This window comes from Jaminaea rosea, assembly GCF_003144245.1.
Source record: "Jaminaea rosea strain MCA 5214 unplaced genomic scaffold BDZ90scaffold_2, whole genome shotgun sequence".
Taxonomy (NCBI): Eukaryota; Fungi; Basidiomycota; class Exobasidiomycetes; order Microstromatales; genus Jaminaea; species Jaminaea rosea.
This window is the reverse complement of record NW_020289976.1, coordinates 673,350-687,286: the sequence shown is the minus strand read 5'-3', so window position 1 is coordinate 687,286 and position 13,937 is coordinate 673,350. Positions and strand designations below refer to the sequence as shown.

General features: G+C 59.3%; 7 protein-coding genes across 7 annotated transcripts; 2 read left to right on the top strand and 5 right to left on the bottom strand.

Annotated features, from left to right (window-relative positions):
• Positions 1-293: 293 nt before the first annotated feature.
• Positions 294-619, top strand: BDZ90DRAFT_258460 (hypothetical protein; the record flags this gene model as incomplete). The annotated part of the gene is made up of 2 exons (XM_025508074.1): positions 294-316; positions 391-619. 2 exons carry the CDS (start codon positions 294-296, stop codon positions 617-619), a joined length of 252 nt encoding a protein of 83 aa, XP_025364157.1.
• Positions 620-1,091: 472 nt separating this feature from the next.
• BDZ90DRAFT_217329 (hypothetical protein) lies at positions 1,092-1,427 on the bottom strand (the record flags this gene model as incomplete). The annotated part of the gene is made up of 1 exon (XM_025504313.1): positions 1,092-1,427. The coding sequence occupies one exon, from the start codon at positions 1,425-1,427 to the stop codon at positions 1,092-1,094; it is 336 nt and encodes a 111-aa protein (XP_025364156.1).
• A 1,394-nt stretch (positions 1,428-2,821) lies between these two features.
• On the bottom strand, positions 2,822-6,785 carry BDZ90DRAFT_230412 (hypothetical protein). Its single transcript, XM_025505458.1, has 6 exons — positions 6,504-6,785; positions 5,868-6,074; positions 5,035-5,794; positions 4,208-4,957; positions 3,848-4,139; positions 2,822-3,765 (listed from the first exon to the last, which is right to left on the bottom strand). The coding sequence occupies exons 1-6, from the start codon at positions 6,548-6,550 to the stop codon at positions 3,059-3,061; spliced, it is 2,763 nt and encodes a 920-aa protein (XP_025364155.1). The 5' UTR covers positions 6,551-6,785; the 3' UTR covers positions 2,822-3,058.
• Positions 6,786-6,955: 170 nt separating this feature from the next.
• Positions 6,956-7,890, bottom strand: BDZ90DRAFT_277811 (S-adenosyl-L-methionine-dependent methyltransferase). Its single transcript, XM_025509038.1, has 4 exons — positions 7,813-7,890; positions 7,725-7,737; positions 7,319-7,645; positions 6,956-7,244 (listed from the first exon to the last, which is right to left on the bottom strand). The coding sequence occupies exons 1-4, from the start codon at positions 7,869-7,871 to the stop codon at positions 6,960-6,962; spliced, it is 684 nt and encodes a 227-aa protein (XP_025364154.1). The 5' UTR covers positions 7,872-7,890; the 3' UTR covers positions 6,956-6,959.
• Positions 7,891-8,053: 163 nt separating this feature from the next.
• Positions 8,054-9,357, top strand: BDZ90DRAFT_249271 (S-adenosyl-L-methionine-dependent methyltransferase; the record flags this gene model as incomplete). The annotated part of the gene is made up of 3 exons (XM_025507651.1): positions 8,054-8,597; positions 8,672-9,072; positions 9,153-9,357. Exons 1-3 carry the CDS (start codon positions 8,532-8,534, stop codon positions 9,355-9,357), a joined length of 672 nt encoding a protein of 223 aa, XP_025364153.1. The 5' UTR covers positions 8,054-8,531.
• Positions 9,358-9,570: 213 nt separating this feature from the next.
• Positions 9,571-10,639, bottom strand: BDZ90DRAFT_216602 (transaldolase; the record flags this gene model as incomplete). The annotated part of the gene is made up of 2 exons (XM_025504280.1): positions 9,571-10,437; positions 10,538-10,639. The coding sequence occupies 2 exons, from the start codon at positions 10,637-10,639 to the stop codon at positions 9,571-9,573; spliced, it is 969 nt and encodes a 322-aa protein (XP_025364152.1).
• Positions 10,640-11,243: 604 nt separating this feature from the next.
• Positions 11,244-13,775, bottom strand: BDZ90DRAFT_225859 (hypothetical protein; the record flags this gene model as incomplete). Its single annotated transcript, XM_025504682.1, has 4 exons — positions 11,244-11,437; positions 11,624-11,642; positions 11,695-11,764; positions 11,863-13,775. The coding sequence occupies 4 exons, from the start codon at positions 13,773-13,775 to the stop codon at positions 11,244-11,246; spliced, it is 2,196 nt and encodes a 731-aa protein (XP_025364151.1).
• Between the last annotated feature and the right edge of the window lie 162 nt (positions 13,776-13,937).

Here is a 13,937-nt window from a genome sequence, read left to right as displayed (position 1 = left end):
GTGCCGTCTCAGGCTCTCGCGGCTGCCTCTTGCTTAACAATAGACGACTGTCGGCCCAAGCCGGAGAAAGCCAAGCGCGCATCAGCTTCGTCAGCCGGCTCGACGGACCACGTGGCAACACGTTAGCCGCCGGGATGGCCGCCAGTCCGAACGGCCGCGAGCGGGGCAACGAGCGGCGAGTCGAGCTTCCAGTCAAGCACAAACCAGCTTCAACGCATGCCCTCACGCACGCATTCACTCAGAGCTGCAGTCGTTGTTGGAAGGCCACGGTCACGCTGAAAATCTCGTCAAAGATGCCTCGATACCTCGTAGGACGGTGAGCAGGCGTGCACGATGCTCACCACTCGGAATGAGGTCAGTCGCTCACCCTTGTCTCATCGTCCATCGCAGCATCTCCGACCCCCTCTTGGGCATCTCGACCGGCGTCCTCGCCTACATTCTGTGGGAGAACGATGGCCGCAACGCAGCCCATCGCCCGGAAGGCAGGATGCTCTCTGACCTAGTCAAGCGTAGATGGAGCGGAGAGGCTCCCCCTCCTGCCCCTGCGGCATTGAGAGCTGCGAGCGCTGCTGCAAATTCGGGCTCCACGCCTGGCGCTGCGCAGACGCGTATGGTCTGAGAGCGAACAGATGAGTTTTGAGCAAGGTCATAGCAGGGCTGCCGCCATCCTCACATCGCATCGCGCTCGTGGACTGCACACGAAGAGAGACAAACAGCTTTTCCGGTTTAAAGGAGCGAAGCGTAAGGGGTGAGAAGCAACGAAGGGGTAAGCAACAACGAGGCAGCAACAACACCACTACGCAGATCTCTAGGGTTGCCGCGGAGCCGGCGCGTATCGAGCTATGCTACCGCTCGCCGAGATTCAAGGGGGTGGAGCGACGACCACTCAAGGCTCGCGGGCAAACGCAAAGTGGTCGAGGTCGAAGCGATGGGTAAAGTAGCAAAGAGACAAGAGGGCCACCTTCGCTCGAGGAGCCAGCCTCGAGGTGAGCAGCCGCGGCTGTACAGCCACGAAGTGCACGAGGAGGAGGCGAGAAGGACAAGTGGGTTGGTTTGGGATGGAGTGGGAAGTCGAATCGGTCGTGACGCGCCTAGTGCCCGCTCTTGGCGAGCACGCGGTAATGCACATCCTTGATATCCCCCACATCGAGCGGCGCCAGCGCTTTGAACGTGCTGGGGCTAACATCGAGGTGGTGATCCTCGCAGTCTTGGCACCAGTCGACAATCTTGGCCTTGACCGTCTTTCCGTTGTGAAGGATCAGCAAATGGTGGCCGCACTTGGACGCCAGCATCTTCGGCACCGCAGCGACGTAGTCATTCTCGCTAGGCCTAGCCCCGCCGCAGGCTGGGGCGTCCATCGAGTGGCCCGCGTACCAGGTGACACGGCCGTGCGAGGCGAAGTAAGAGCCGTCACCGAGGGGAAGCATGCCGCGCTTTACGAGGCGCTCGAAGGAGCTGATGACGTCGCGCTCTACTGTCCCTCCAGAGCGAGGGGTACTGTCCTCGAAGCGCTCGTTGTGAACAGATTTATGATCATGAGCAGGGGCCTTGCCGCCAATGATGGCCATAGCGTCTGTCGTGCGCTTGTGCCCCCCATCGATAGGCAGGCCAGGCCAAATGAAGCCCAAGGCTGTGCGCTTGTGACCTCCGTCGATGGGCAGGCCAGGTACGGGAGCGCCAGGGTTGATAAAGGTCGTAGGGGTGGTACGCTTGTCCCCACCGTCGATGGGCTCGCGGGCTGTGAAGCCGCCGATAGTGGTGCCCTCGTCGTTGTGCATAGTAGCAGGACCAGACTCTACCTCAACGCCACCTTGTGTGCGCTTCCCATTGATAGAAAGAGGAGGCCCAGTGACGACTTCGCCTCCGCCTTGAGTGCGCCTGCTATGGCTGACGTCGCTGTCGAGGTCTCGAGCAGGATTGACGTACCTGGCTGCTTCATTCGAGGAGCCATGCTCGACCGTACCTCCTTGCGTCCGCTTCCAGTGACCAGTGTTACCGCCGTCTCCCTTGCTGTTGTCCGAACCAGGACTGACGGAGGAGCGAGCCACTTCGACTTCGTAGCCACGCTCAATTGCAGGTGCAGAAACGGCGGGAATGACCATGTCTGCTGCAGTGGCCATGCGCTTGTGATTGTCGAGCGCTTGCTTGTGGGCCAGGCCGACCGAAGAGCTGCGGCGGACCAGACGAATAAGACGCAAGTCCGAGGATTGCACCATAGTCGCGCTTGCGAGCAGGAGGCCGAGAGGCACACAGCTGGTGAGAAGCTTGATGTTGAGCATCTTGAAGGGCAAGGTGGGATACGAGAAAGTGACCTGCACATCCAGGCCAAGTGACGCAGCGGCAGGCCAAGGGGATTTGGGGGGAAAGGGTGCGTGGGAGCAAGACGGTGGGCGAGTGGGTTGAGGGTGTGGGCCGATGCAGCGGCAAGGTGAGGAGCGAGGTGAGGAGCGAGCGGGACGTGAGCGATGCGAACGGCATTTGCGGGAAGCCCGCGGTCGCTCACCTTGGGTAGCGTATTCAATTACGGGTAGCCCTAGCGTTTGTAAACGTGACGGGGCGGCAGAGGCAGGAGGGGATGTACAGCTTCTGTAGTAGGCGAGGAAGGCGCAAAAGCCGCTCAACGTGCTTCACCAGGAAGGACGCGTCGAAACAGGTGAGTCGTATCGTAGGGGCAGAGGAGGTGGGAGAGGAAAGAAATGCAAGAACGGGGCACGCTTATACCATGGTCGGCGAAGTCTTTCTCGTCTGATGTTTTGGAGGTCCAGCAGGCAGCCGCGCATTTGCAGCCAATCGTTCAGCCCCGCGCCTAGCCGAGCACAGGTGGGTAATTACAGAGTTAAGCCCCATTGTAATTAGGAACGAGGTGTCATTAGAGAGAAAGCAGCTCTTCGTACCTTATTGATCCGTGCGTCATGTCTGCGGATGATGAGAGCCGGGTCATAATGTCGCTAGTCGTGGCGTATCTTCCGCTCGCTCGCAATGTAATCGACGGGTCACACCTCGCTTCATTTGAGCTGCCGCAATCGCTTTTCGGCCCGCCCTTCGCCGATGCCGATCATCAATGCCCCTCGCCGTCATTGCTGACAATCCCATGCTCGACAAAGGCCAACCAGCGCTTCTTGGAAATGACTCCCTTGAGCTTACCGCTCGCGTCCACCACAACGAGGTATCGCACGCCCAGCCGGACAAAGAGGCTGTGGCAGAGCTCGAGAGGGGAGGAGATGTTGACAGTGATGGGTGCCTTGTCCACGTATCGGCTCAGGTCTTGAGGATCCGTCGTAGAGAGGAAGACTGAGTCGCGTACGATGGACTCCTCTTCATCAACGTCTGCGGCTCGCAGCGCCTCATTCACCTGCGGCAGGTAGCTGAACGTGCAAATGGCCGTGTTCTCATCCATGTCCGGCCTGACCCGCACCAGCTCGTTCAGGCCATACTCGAGCTCAGGCGCCGCAATGTACCCTACCATACGCACGGTCTTGCCCTTTCCCATCACGATGGGAAATCCTCCATCAGCCTGCCCGTCGCCGAGAGGGAGGTTGTCAATCTTGCGTCGAAGCTGAGCGATCGTGACGTCTTCCTCTAGCACGAGACGCTCCACATCGCTCTCCATAACGTCGCGTATCGTGACGCCCCGCCAGGTATAGGCAGCTTTCGGGTCGAGGTACGGCAGTCCCGACAGCTCGATTACCAGGTCGTAGATGCCTTTAGGCTCGAGAGCATCAGCGAGGGTCTTGGCGACTAGGATTGCGATCATGACTGGGATGCCTACGGGCGTCGTGCGAGAAGAGGGGAATGTCAGAGCCACGCCCCTTATAACGCTTCCTGCCGCTCTCGACCCTGCACCCACTGTATGTCAACGTCCCCGTCAGCTCGAACATGATGACTGCCAGACTGATCGTCGTCCTTGTCACGCCGCTCAGTGTAGCAGCCGCGCCCACCATGGCGTAGATGCCCGGCACGATGCAGGCGCCATCAGACGAGTCAGAGCACCATGCGAAGAAGCTGAGCTCGGGTCGAGTCCACTGGACGTATTGGACGAGGAGTCCGATGATGCGGCCAAAGCACGCTCCGACGGCGAGCGAAGGGATGAAGATGCCTGCGGGTAGCTTAATGCCGAAGGTGACGATGGTGAGGACGCCCTGCGACGCGGCGTGAGGGACGCAATCAGATTATGTGTCCTCGGCAACCCGCTGCCTCGCGCACTTACCTTGGCAATCATCGTCCAGGCCACAGAGCTAATGAGCGGCCCGATTTGACCAGGCCCCTTGATGCACAGCCCGTCCAAGCTCTGGTGCTCGTGACACTCGCTGAACAGATCCGTGATCAGCTCTGGCCCACCCATGCGCGTGTAGCCATTCAAAAAGGAGATGGCTACCGTGACCAGCGTGACGGCGATCACTTCCCACAAGGGATGTCTTGCCATCCACGTCTTTGCTCGCACTTCCTTGCTCCACATGAGGTTGAGACGAGTGAACAGAGCGCCGTAGATGCCACCAAAGGCGCCAATGATGACGAAGAAGGGTAGTTCATGGAACGCCCAATCCTTGTCGTACGAGACTTGGAAGAGGACGATCTTACCCGTCCCGAAGGGGTCAATGAAACGCAGTCCGGCAGCAGCAATCATAGCACAGAAGAAGCTGCGGAACATGACCTTAGCGCTGAAGTAGTATGAGACTTCCTCGAGCGAAAAGAGGACCCCACCCACTGGTGCCCCGAAAGCTACAGCTACGCCCGCAGCACAGGCGCAAGAGAGGATCTCGCGGCGCTTGGACTCGTTGTGCTCGTACTTGGGGAAGAGTCGACACACGATGTTGCCTACGCACGAGGCGATGTGTACAAAGGGGCCTTCCTTGCCTAGGGAGAGGCCGGAAGCCACGGATAGGGCGAGGCCGACTGACTTGGTAAAGAGGGTGCGGTACCCTAGGTAGCCACGGATGACGAAGCCGGAGAGGACGACCTGCGCGAGAGCACCAGGTGCAACAGAGACTGTCAGTACGCGCGGCCTACGGCTTCTTCTCCCCGCTGTCTGCCCACCTTGATCTCTGAGATACCACTCCCACTGCCAAAGTAGAGGATCTTCCTCGGAGCGTTAGCAGCTTGAGCTCGTACCTGATTCGCGTTGCGCGTAACTGAAGGCGTGCCGTATCGCTTCCCGTTAGACGAAGACGCTGCAGCACCAGGGTCGATGAGCGGTGTCCGTTCATTCGCATCTCCCGAGTCAGAGACTTGGCTGCTCTTGGCCGAAGGCACGTCTTTGCGGGAGAGGAACAGCTCCGATGAAGTGAGGTAGATGGTCATGATCGAGGCGAGGGAGGCCCAGAGGATGGCCACGAGGATGTAGACGGCATAATCTGCCCACCAATAGTCTTTGCCCTCTGGACTCAAGACTTCGCTCCATTCTCTCCAGCCGGGGCAATTCTCGCTCTCTATGCCAGCTTTGAGGGTCGACCAGCGCGGAGAGCCAGCAACAGGGGCTGCCCAGCCAGCAAGGAAGCCATTGCCCCGCGTCACGAAACCATCGCGATCCCAGTCTTGATCGCCGCCATAAGGGCAGCAGAAGCGCTTGGCCAGCTTCCAGTCCTTGGAGCAGTATCCATCCTTGAGATCGAACAAGACTGCCTCTGACTCAACGATTGCACCTGCGATGAGCGCGGTAATCACGCCGGCGATGAGGACGATGATCCAGCCTTGGAGGCGGTCCCACGCATTGATGACGAGGCCGCGCAGGCCCTTGATGTTGCGCAGGCGACGTATGCGTGAATGCTCCTTGATGTCGTCGTGCACCCAGTCGATGCTGCGAGCAAGGAGCGATGAGAGCAGAATACTCAGCGCGGCTCTTGGCTTACTGATACCCCTCGCGCACGCACCTCGTATAGCTACCGTACCACACCCTCACGCCATTAGCAGATTGAGGCTCCTGAGGCGGGCCATCGCCGGACGTTGACCTCTGCGGCGAGCTATCATCCTCGTCATCGTAAGCTGTAGAATGCTCTTGATTCGCCCAAGACAATCGCTTCGAAGCCCTCCTGATCCCTTCTGCCGATGTCGCAGCCACAGCGTCGAGGAGATTGCGGCTGTCGTCAAAGAGGTGAGCCGAAGAGGCAGATGCAATTGCAGCGCCGGCGAAGGGAGCATGGCGAGCGAGAGGCGAAGAAGCAAAGGGTGAAGCGGGAAGGTGCAGATTAAGGGAGAGGTGGCGATGTAGGAGTGGGGTTGTTGGGTGTTTGAAGGGGAAGGACGAGTAGTGCGGGGAGAAATCGGCCGTAGATGATGAGGCAGAAGAGGACGCAGGGAGATGGATGGCGTGGTTTACATCATCGCGAGAAGCATCAGTGTCAGTGTCGGTGTCGGCGTCGTATTCATCGTTAGGCGGCGGGAGGTGAAAGGTGACCAATTTGGGGCGAGGCGGATTAGGAGGGCGGGGCATGGTATCGTAGTGAGCGAGCGAGCGATCGAGATTCATAGCTGCAGCCACCACCTCTTGCTTCTTTTCAACTACTCACCGAGGACGACTCGGGGGAGGGTCAGGGTTCGCAGCATTGTCGGCCATGATGGCACGAGAGAAAGAGACGCGCCGGCTCGAGCGGCAGCAAAAGGGTGGGAGAAGTGGTGATAAGGAGGCGCAATTGCGACGTTGGATGTATGCTGGTCAAGCGCTTGGCATGCTTCGAGAATTGATAGCAAAGATGCTCTGTCGGCCGACCGGCAGTGACAGTGTTGAAGTCGAGGAGGAAAGGATGGATGGACGGGCGGGTTCAAGGTCCATTTCAGGGGCTCAGCCAGTCGGGTCAAGAGGCAAGTGTTGGTCTCAGCCGTGGGCGTCACACCCACTCTCAGCCCGCCGACTCCACCCCCGCATTCCAACGACTCCGCGGCCTTGGAGGCGGTGAGCTCTCTCACAACTTCGTCGCACCGCAGCGTGGCAATGACAGCAACTCTCATTTGGCTAAGGGCGCTCTCTACTTTGTTCCCGTAGCAATCAAGAATGGGAAATTCCCCTCACTCCCATCCTCCTTCTTCTTAGGCAGGTCGAAGCTGTGCTCCACCTTCACGTTCTTGAAACCAGCCTTCTGCAGCATGCCCTCGATCTCTGAACCTACGACGCCGTGTCGCTCCACATCGTGATGCTTGTGCTTCGGGTGAAAGTCCTCGCTCGTCGAGCTGGCCTCGAAGTCGGACAAGACGATGTGCCCGCCCGGGGCTAGGGTAGCAGCTAGGCATTGGATTGAGGCAAACATGTCCGGCTGCGAGGATGAGGAGCACGAGTGTGAGAGGACAGCACAGCGCAGCGCTTGGTCGCGGTCGCAGCAGAACTCACAATATGATGCAACGTCAGATGCGAAAAGGCGTAGTCCACAGGCTTCCCACTCAGATGCGGCGTTTCCGGATCCTCGAGCAACTCAGCGACGGGCTTGACCTGCGGCATGTCCTTGATCTTCGTCTTGAGAACGTCGATCATCCCCTGCGAAGGGTCAAAGGCCACATACTCTCCCAGCAGAGGAGCAAGATGCATGCTCAGTAGCCCTGTACCACATCCTATCTCGAGTGCCCGCTTGCTCTTCTCTTGACCCTGGGCGAGGGAGGGGAAGCGCGACTGGATAGCCTCGAAGAAGAGGCGGGAGGATTGCACTGTTGTCGGATTGGACTGCGTGCGAGCGGGCGAGCGAGAGCAAGTGGGTCAGCGGCCTCGGACCCTGCTATTGTGGGCGGTAGATTGGTGTCACGGCACAAACATCCCTGTCGTACGAGACGTGTTGGTCAGCCAGCCGCCGCACGGATCAAATGGTACCGCTGCCTCAGACGCCCACGCACCAATTCTTGGCCTCGTCGTCAAAGCGGTTATGCTTAGCTGGCGGCGCAGTGTCTGCCATGGTGTTCCGATGCTCGGGGAACGAGAGTGGGTGGTGAGGAGGGCAATGCGGGTGGAGGCGAACAGCTCTCGTAGCTGGCTACTCTCGACCCTTTGCCGCCGGCAAGCCGCCTGCTGCTTCCGCCTCTTTGGACGCCCTTTCTCCGTCGTCGAGGAGATTTTGCAGTTCTTGACTTTCCTCCGCAGCCGCATTACCCCTTTGACGCGCCTGCCCTGGAATATTGGTGGCCAAACGTCGATTACCGGTCGTTGCAGAAACGCAATCCGCCGTCTGCTCCGGCCACTATATTCCGACTCTCTTAGCCCATTGTCATTGTAGTGCGCCGAAAGCCCGTTGCCGGGCCTCTTGCACCTCTTTCTTCCTCTCCCTTGCCATTTGTCAGGATACACGACATCCTCCTTGGGGACTCGGCGACACTCACTCCATCTTCGCTTGCCAGAAGAGAAGCCGGGCCGTACGACCACTCTGCTTGGCAGGGACGAGCTGGCTCTCGTCTGTCTTTGCTTCACATCTCCTCTGCTAGGCTGGGGCTGGCTGGACTGGATCATTCCGGAGCGTAGAGGTCTCTACACGTAGGACAGTTTACATACACGCAGGAGGTGTCGTCGCCTCTTCGGGATCACTTCACTCCTCATCGTCACAACTGCCTGCTCCTTCAGCATGGACGTTACGACTCTAGATGACCTACAGACGAGGGAATACTGGGACTCGCGGTACGCCCAGGAGGTGAGCCAGCCTACAAGAGGACCGGTAGAAGCTGTTTATCTAGCGCTGACATCTCGCTCACCATCTCCCGCTAGGGTGCTCAAATGACGTACGACTGGTTCAAGAGCTGGCCAGAGCTCGAGTCTCATCTTCTCCCCCACATAGGAGACAAGAGCGCTCGTGTTCTGGAGCTAGGCTGCGGCAACTCCACCATCACTCCTGCACTCTACTCTCTGGGCTTTCATCAAGTCACCTCGCTCGATTTCTCTTCCACCGTAATCGAACAGATGCGGGGCAAGCATCCTGAGATCAACTGGGTCGAGATGGACATACGAGAGATGATCGAAAAGGACGGAGAGCTGGGGGGAGCTGCGAGCTGGGACGTTGTGCTGGACAAGGGGACTCTGGATGCTCTGGTGGCTGAGAAGGGAAGCGTGTGGGATCCTAGTGAACGGGTCAGGGAGAACGCGAGGAGGGAAATCGATGCCGTGCTGCAGTGAGTGCGCGAGAGGGAGGGTGCAGAAGTCTCGAGAGATGAGCACCGCTGACGGCTTTCTCGCCGCCCTCTTCACCCAGTCTCCTTCGTCCAGGCGGTCGCTTTCTATACATGACCTGGATGAGCAGGCCTCTGCGCATGCCCTTCCTCGAGAGAGCCGAGTGGAAGATTGAAGTCTTGCCCGTCAATGATGGCAATGGCCTCGACTACTACCTCTACGTCTGCACTAAGCACGGGGAGGCTTCGGTGGCGGACGCAGCAGCAGCTGGCGAGGGTACCCCGTAATAAAGCATCTTGCTACGACTATCTCACTTCCCGGGCCTCTCACTGCCTTCGTCATGTGTCACGCGGTCTGCCTCGCCTCCTGGTGTCTGGTAATGGTCATAAGATTCGAGTCATTGCGGATGCCGCGCCTCGCGCCGATCCCTGCACTGCATCTGATCAAAAGTGTACAATCACATGTGTGTTGGCTGCTGCTGCTGCTGCTGTTTTTACTGTTTAGAGCTTCTTGGCGATGAGGCCCTTCATCGTCTCGGCGTCCTCGGCGAACTTGTAGATGCCCTGGTGGAGCTTGTCGAAGGCCATCTGGTCCTGGAGGAGCTGCCACTGGAACTCGGCCTGGTCGTCGACGAACGAGACCTTGTCCATCTTGTCGGCGGACTTGGCCGACTCGGGGGTGAGCTTGCGCTCGAGGCTGCCCTGCTCGTTCTGGAGCTTCTCGAGGAGGCCGGGCGAGATGGTCAGGAAGTCGCAACCAGCGAGGTTCTTGATCTCGTCGGTGGTACGGAACGAGGCACCCATGACGATGGTCTTGTAGCCGTGCTGCTTGTAGTAGTTGTAGATCTTCTGCACCGACTGAACTCCGGGGTCGTTGGCGCCGTCGTAGTTGCCGTCGGGCTTGTTCTGCTTGAACCAGTCCAGGATACGGCCGACGAAGGGCGAGATGAGGGTGACACCAGCCTCTGCGCAGGCAACGGCTTGGCAGAAACCGAAGAGGAGGGTGAGGTTGCAGTGGATGCCCTCCTTCTCGAGGTCACGTGCAGCCTGGATACCCTGGAAGGTCGAGGCAATCTTGATGAGGATGCGCTCCTTCTCGATGCCAATCTCCTTGTACATGGCAATGATGGAACGAGCCTTGGCCTTGGTAGCCTCAGAGTCGAACGAGAGACGGGCGTCGACCTCAGTCGAGACACGGCCAGGGACAATGTTGAGGATCTCCTTGCCGAATTGGACGAGGAGCTGGTCCGAGGCGACGGAGACCTGCTGTTCCTTGTCACCACCCTGCTTCTTGGCATACTCGACGGCAACGTCAACGAGCTTAGCGTATGACGGCTCCTTGATGGCGGCCAGGATCAGCGAGGGGTTCTGTAAAGCGGGTCAAAGATTGAAGTATGATGTTCCCGTCAGTCTTCATCATTCGCATACACTCGCTATCGTCGATCTCGCCGCTGCTGCCGCTGCTCACAGTGGTGGCATCCTGGGGCTTGTACTGCTTGAGCTGCTCGAAGGCGCCCGAGTCGGCGACGACGGTGGTGTACTGCTTGAGCGAGTCGAGGACGGTGGACATGTTTGCTAGAGTAGTGTGTGGTGTGTGGGTTCTGGAGGAAGAAAGGAAGAGAAGACGCAGAAAAAGCAGGAGGCGGGTCGAGGGGTCAGTGGCTGCTGTCTCCACCTTGTCGTGGTCCGCCGCCTCGTCGCTGTGCCGCCTCTTCGTGACCGGATTTCTCTCAGCCAGCCAGCCAGCCAGCCAGCGTGGCTGCGAGGGCTGCTCAGCTCGTGGTCCCGCCCCATTCTTCATCTTGCCGTCCTGCAGCAAAGCAAGGCAGGGCGAGAAGATCGGGTCCACGTCTGCGCCCTCGCCCTCTCCCCTGCCCACGCCCACGCCCACGTCCACGATGGAGGGAATTCAAGGGCTGGGAATATGGCAGACACCGGTGACGTTGAGAGCAACAGCTGCTACTCACATGAGGCACGAGACAAGTGGTATATGATGAAGAGAAAGGAGGAATGGGCCGGCGACGACAAGCTCGCAAGACATTTATACCTCACACGCCCGACATCCTGAGGGATCTTTCTTTCGAGCCCAGCCCCTAGTTCCCGGTCAACAACAGCATGATGGCGATGCACCTCAACGACCCAACGACGACATCCTGCCTCGCCATCGTCGCCCCCTAATGCTCCTCGCACCCTCTCGCACAAATTCTTTCTGTCGAGCCAGGCGATGCTGCATCTGGCTGCGTTCGTTCTTCGGTCCGGTCGTTCACGCCCGCCCGCTCCTCTGCAAGTCCGCTCCAGGGTCTGCGCAATTCTTCGCGCTGCTGCGTGACGTCACGCACAAACCGCATTTCTTCTCGTCGCCCTCCCGCTATAGAGTAGAGTAGACCAACATCGACGATACTGCGAGTGCGATACGGCATGCACGCAAGCAAGGCCGAGCCATTTTGAGCGAGTGGAGCGGAGCCACTCAACGAACTTTTGAGATATTCCGAAGTGAGATATGGGCTCCGGCTTTGTACTCTGTCATGTACCACGAGGCGACTTGGCGACGCACCACAGTGGGCATTGGCTCGCTGTCAAGCGACGTCAATGACCCTGCCGTGCAGATGAGAGAGATGAACACACGGCGCCTCGACGATCGTGCGCATCTCCTGACTGCAACGACAGCTCGCTCGTGTAGCGTTGGCACTCGAACCTGTGCACGTGTACTGAATGGTATTGGCAGATGACAGAGCTGAACAAAGCGCAACAATTGCCTCGCCTCACGCGTACAACGCCTCCCCAGGCGCGCACCTCCTCTCAGCCTCCGCAATCGATGCCCTTGGCACCTTGAGTACCGTCAACAGCTTCTCGAATGCCGCCCACCTCTCCTTGTACCCACTGGGATCCTCACAGAGGCGATCCTCTGCTTCTTTCCTCTTGCGCTCATCCGTCTCGTCCAGGTCCACGAGGCCAAAGCACTCCATCGCCAGGCGCTCGAGTAGCCTGGCGTCAGAGGCTTCGCTGCGCGTCAGGCCCGTGAGGAGCTCACACATGCGAGTCCAGGCGGTGGGGCCGAGAAGAGTGCGTACATCGTCCAGATCAGCGGCCGCCGTGTCGAGTAGAGACGAAAGAGCCTGACCCCGCGAGTGAGAGGCGCGTGGGCTGAGAGGGAAGATGAGGTGGGGGGATTGCGGGGACGAGGAGGCCAGTTGCTGGTGCTTCTGGCTGGGCGACCACGGAGGTGATAAGGGGCTACGCATGCTGGGCGAGGTGGAAGATGCCGCACCTCTTGCTGTTGGCGTGTGCTGGTGCTTCTCAGGCTCAACGAACTTGCGCAGATCCTCCTCGCACTGCTCATCACCAAAGTCGATACCCATATCGCCGTCTGGCCTGTCGTCACGGTCTCGCGACAGTGGATGCTCAGCGAGAGCGGAGCGGTTGGCGGAGGAGGTCGTAGGCGCTTGTTCGCCGTCTCCCTCTTGTTTGCTGTCGTCCTCAATGTCGCTGCCTGCCTTGCTGCTACCAGCAGCGCTGCACGGCTTCAAGCCACTTGGACTCGGGCACGTAGGGCTCAAACCCAGGGATGCCCGCATAGCAGCCACGGCTGAAGCGTCCTGAGGAGTACCAGCAGAAGGATGTCTCGTCCTCCCGTCTTTGAGCACACCGAGGCTAGGCGGCTTTTCGCTTCCTTCGGCCTCAAGCTTGGCCGCCTCTTCGTACGGTGTGATGTCCGCTTCCTTGCCTGCGTCGAGGCGGTTGAGCTCCCGCGAGGAGAGGTAGTGCGTCATGCTGTACGCCTTTGGTCGGCCAGAGGAGCGAGCGTTCATCATTGTAGGGCCCTCGAAGGTGCGAGCAAAGCTGTATTGGCTTCGCTGAGGGGTGAGAGCTTCGCTGTCGTCTTGCGCTGCCGTGGAGATGATGGGTCGATGAAAGCGGAGGGAGCGCCATCGCTCTTGGTTGCCCTCGGTCGGTGAGGCAGGAGCCGCTCGCTCATCATCGATCATGGGTTGATGACGGTGGGATTGGCCCACTGCGGAGGGCCGTAGCGCAGGTATGGGAGCGAGGGCAGTAAGTGGAGCTAGTTTGGTAGTGCCCAGGTTGAAGCTGCTCGAGCTAGGCGTTGAAAGGTCAGAAGTCGAGCCATCGTCCATGCTTCTCCCGTCATCGCCGCCGTCTTGCACCGAGCCGTCTGTGCTCAGTGGCGTGAGAGCGTCAGCTCCGAGGGCTAAGGCGAGTGAGGCCCAGAGGTCCGGCACATCCTTGACCAAAGCGTGGCGAAGCGTAGTCGCCCACCGATCATCGCCCATCTGGCTACGGTCTACGGTAGTGAGTGTATTCAGGAAGTCATGGCCGGCTTGGCCACGACTGGCAGCCCAGCGCTCGAGGCGTGAGGCGAGCTTTGCATTAGCAGGCGTTTCGAAGATGAGGTTTCTCACTTCTTCGGGGCGATCGAGAAAGGGCAGCAGAGTGATGCCGTCCTCGATGAGACGTCCAGAGACGGAGCGCGACCTGCCATGACTGTGAGACTTGGCTAGCTTGGCATCAGCGTCGAAGTTGGGGCAGGACAGTCTGAAGAGGGATATCGACGGTCGACGAGGTTTGCGATTGGCTGGTGACGACGACTCGCTGGCGGGCGAGTAGCCACCCTGCTTTGCTGAGGAGGCGACGATGGCGTCGAGACTTGGGCCACGGTGGTGGCGAGGCCAGGTGCTGTGGGCGGTCATGAGCAGCTGTGGTACTGTCGCGGACGATGTGACGAGATGAAACAAGTGTAGAGAAGGGGAAAGGACGTCCGAGCAAATATAGAGGGGCTGAGACTAGCCGGCAGCGGGTCCACCTAATGGCTTGCTCGCTCGCTTAGTTGCTTGGCTGGATGTCCGCGGTGG

Excerpts from the sequence above, each read along its gene's own strand:
- BDZ90DRAFT_230412 (XM_025505458.1), bottom strand. The coding sequence starts at position 6,550 with ATGGCCGACAATGCTGCGAACCCTGACCCTCCCCCGAGTCGTCCTCG. Across the intron at positions 6,075-6,503 it reads CCTCCCCCGAGTCGTCCTCG|CCGCAATCTCCTCGACGCTG; the intron begins GTGAGTAGTTGA and ends CTTTGACGACAG. Across the intron at positions 3,766-3,847 it reads GACGGGGACGTTGACATACA|GCATCCCAGTCATGATCGCA; the intron begins GTGGGTGCAGGG and ends CGACGCCCGTAG.
- BDZ90DRAFT_277811 (XM_025509038.1), bottom strand. The coding sequence starts at position 7,871 with ATGGCAGACACTGCGCCGCCAGCTAAGCATAACCGCTTTGACGACGAG. Across the intron at positions 7,245-7,318 it reads ATCTGACGTTGCATCATATT|CCGGACATGTTTGCCTCAAT; the intron begins GTGAGTTCTGCT and ends TCATCCTCGCAG.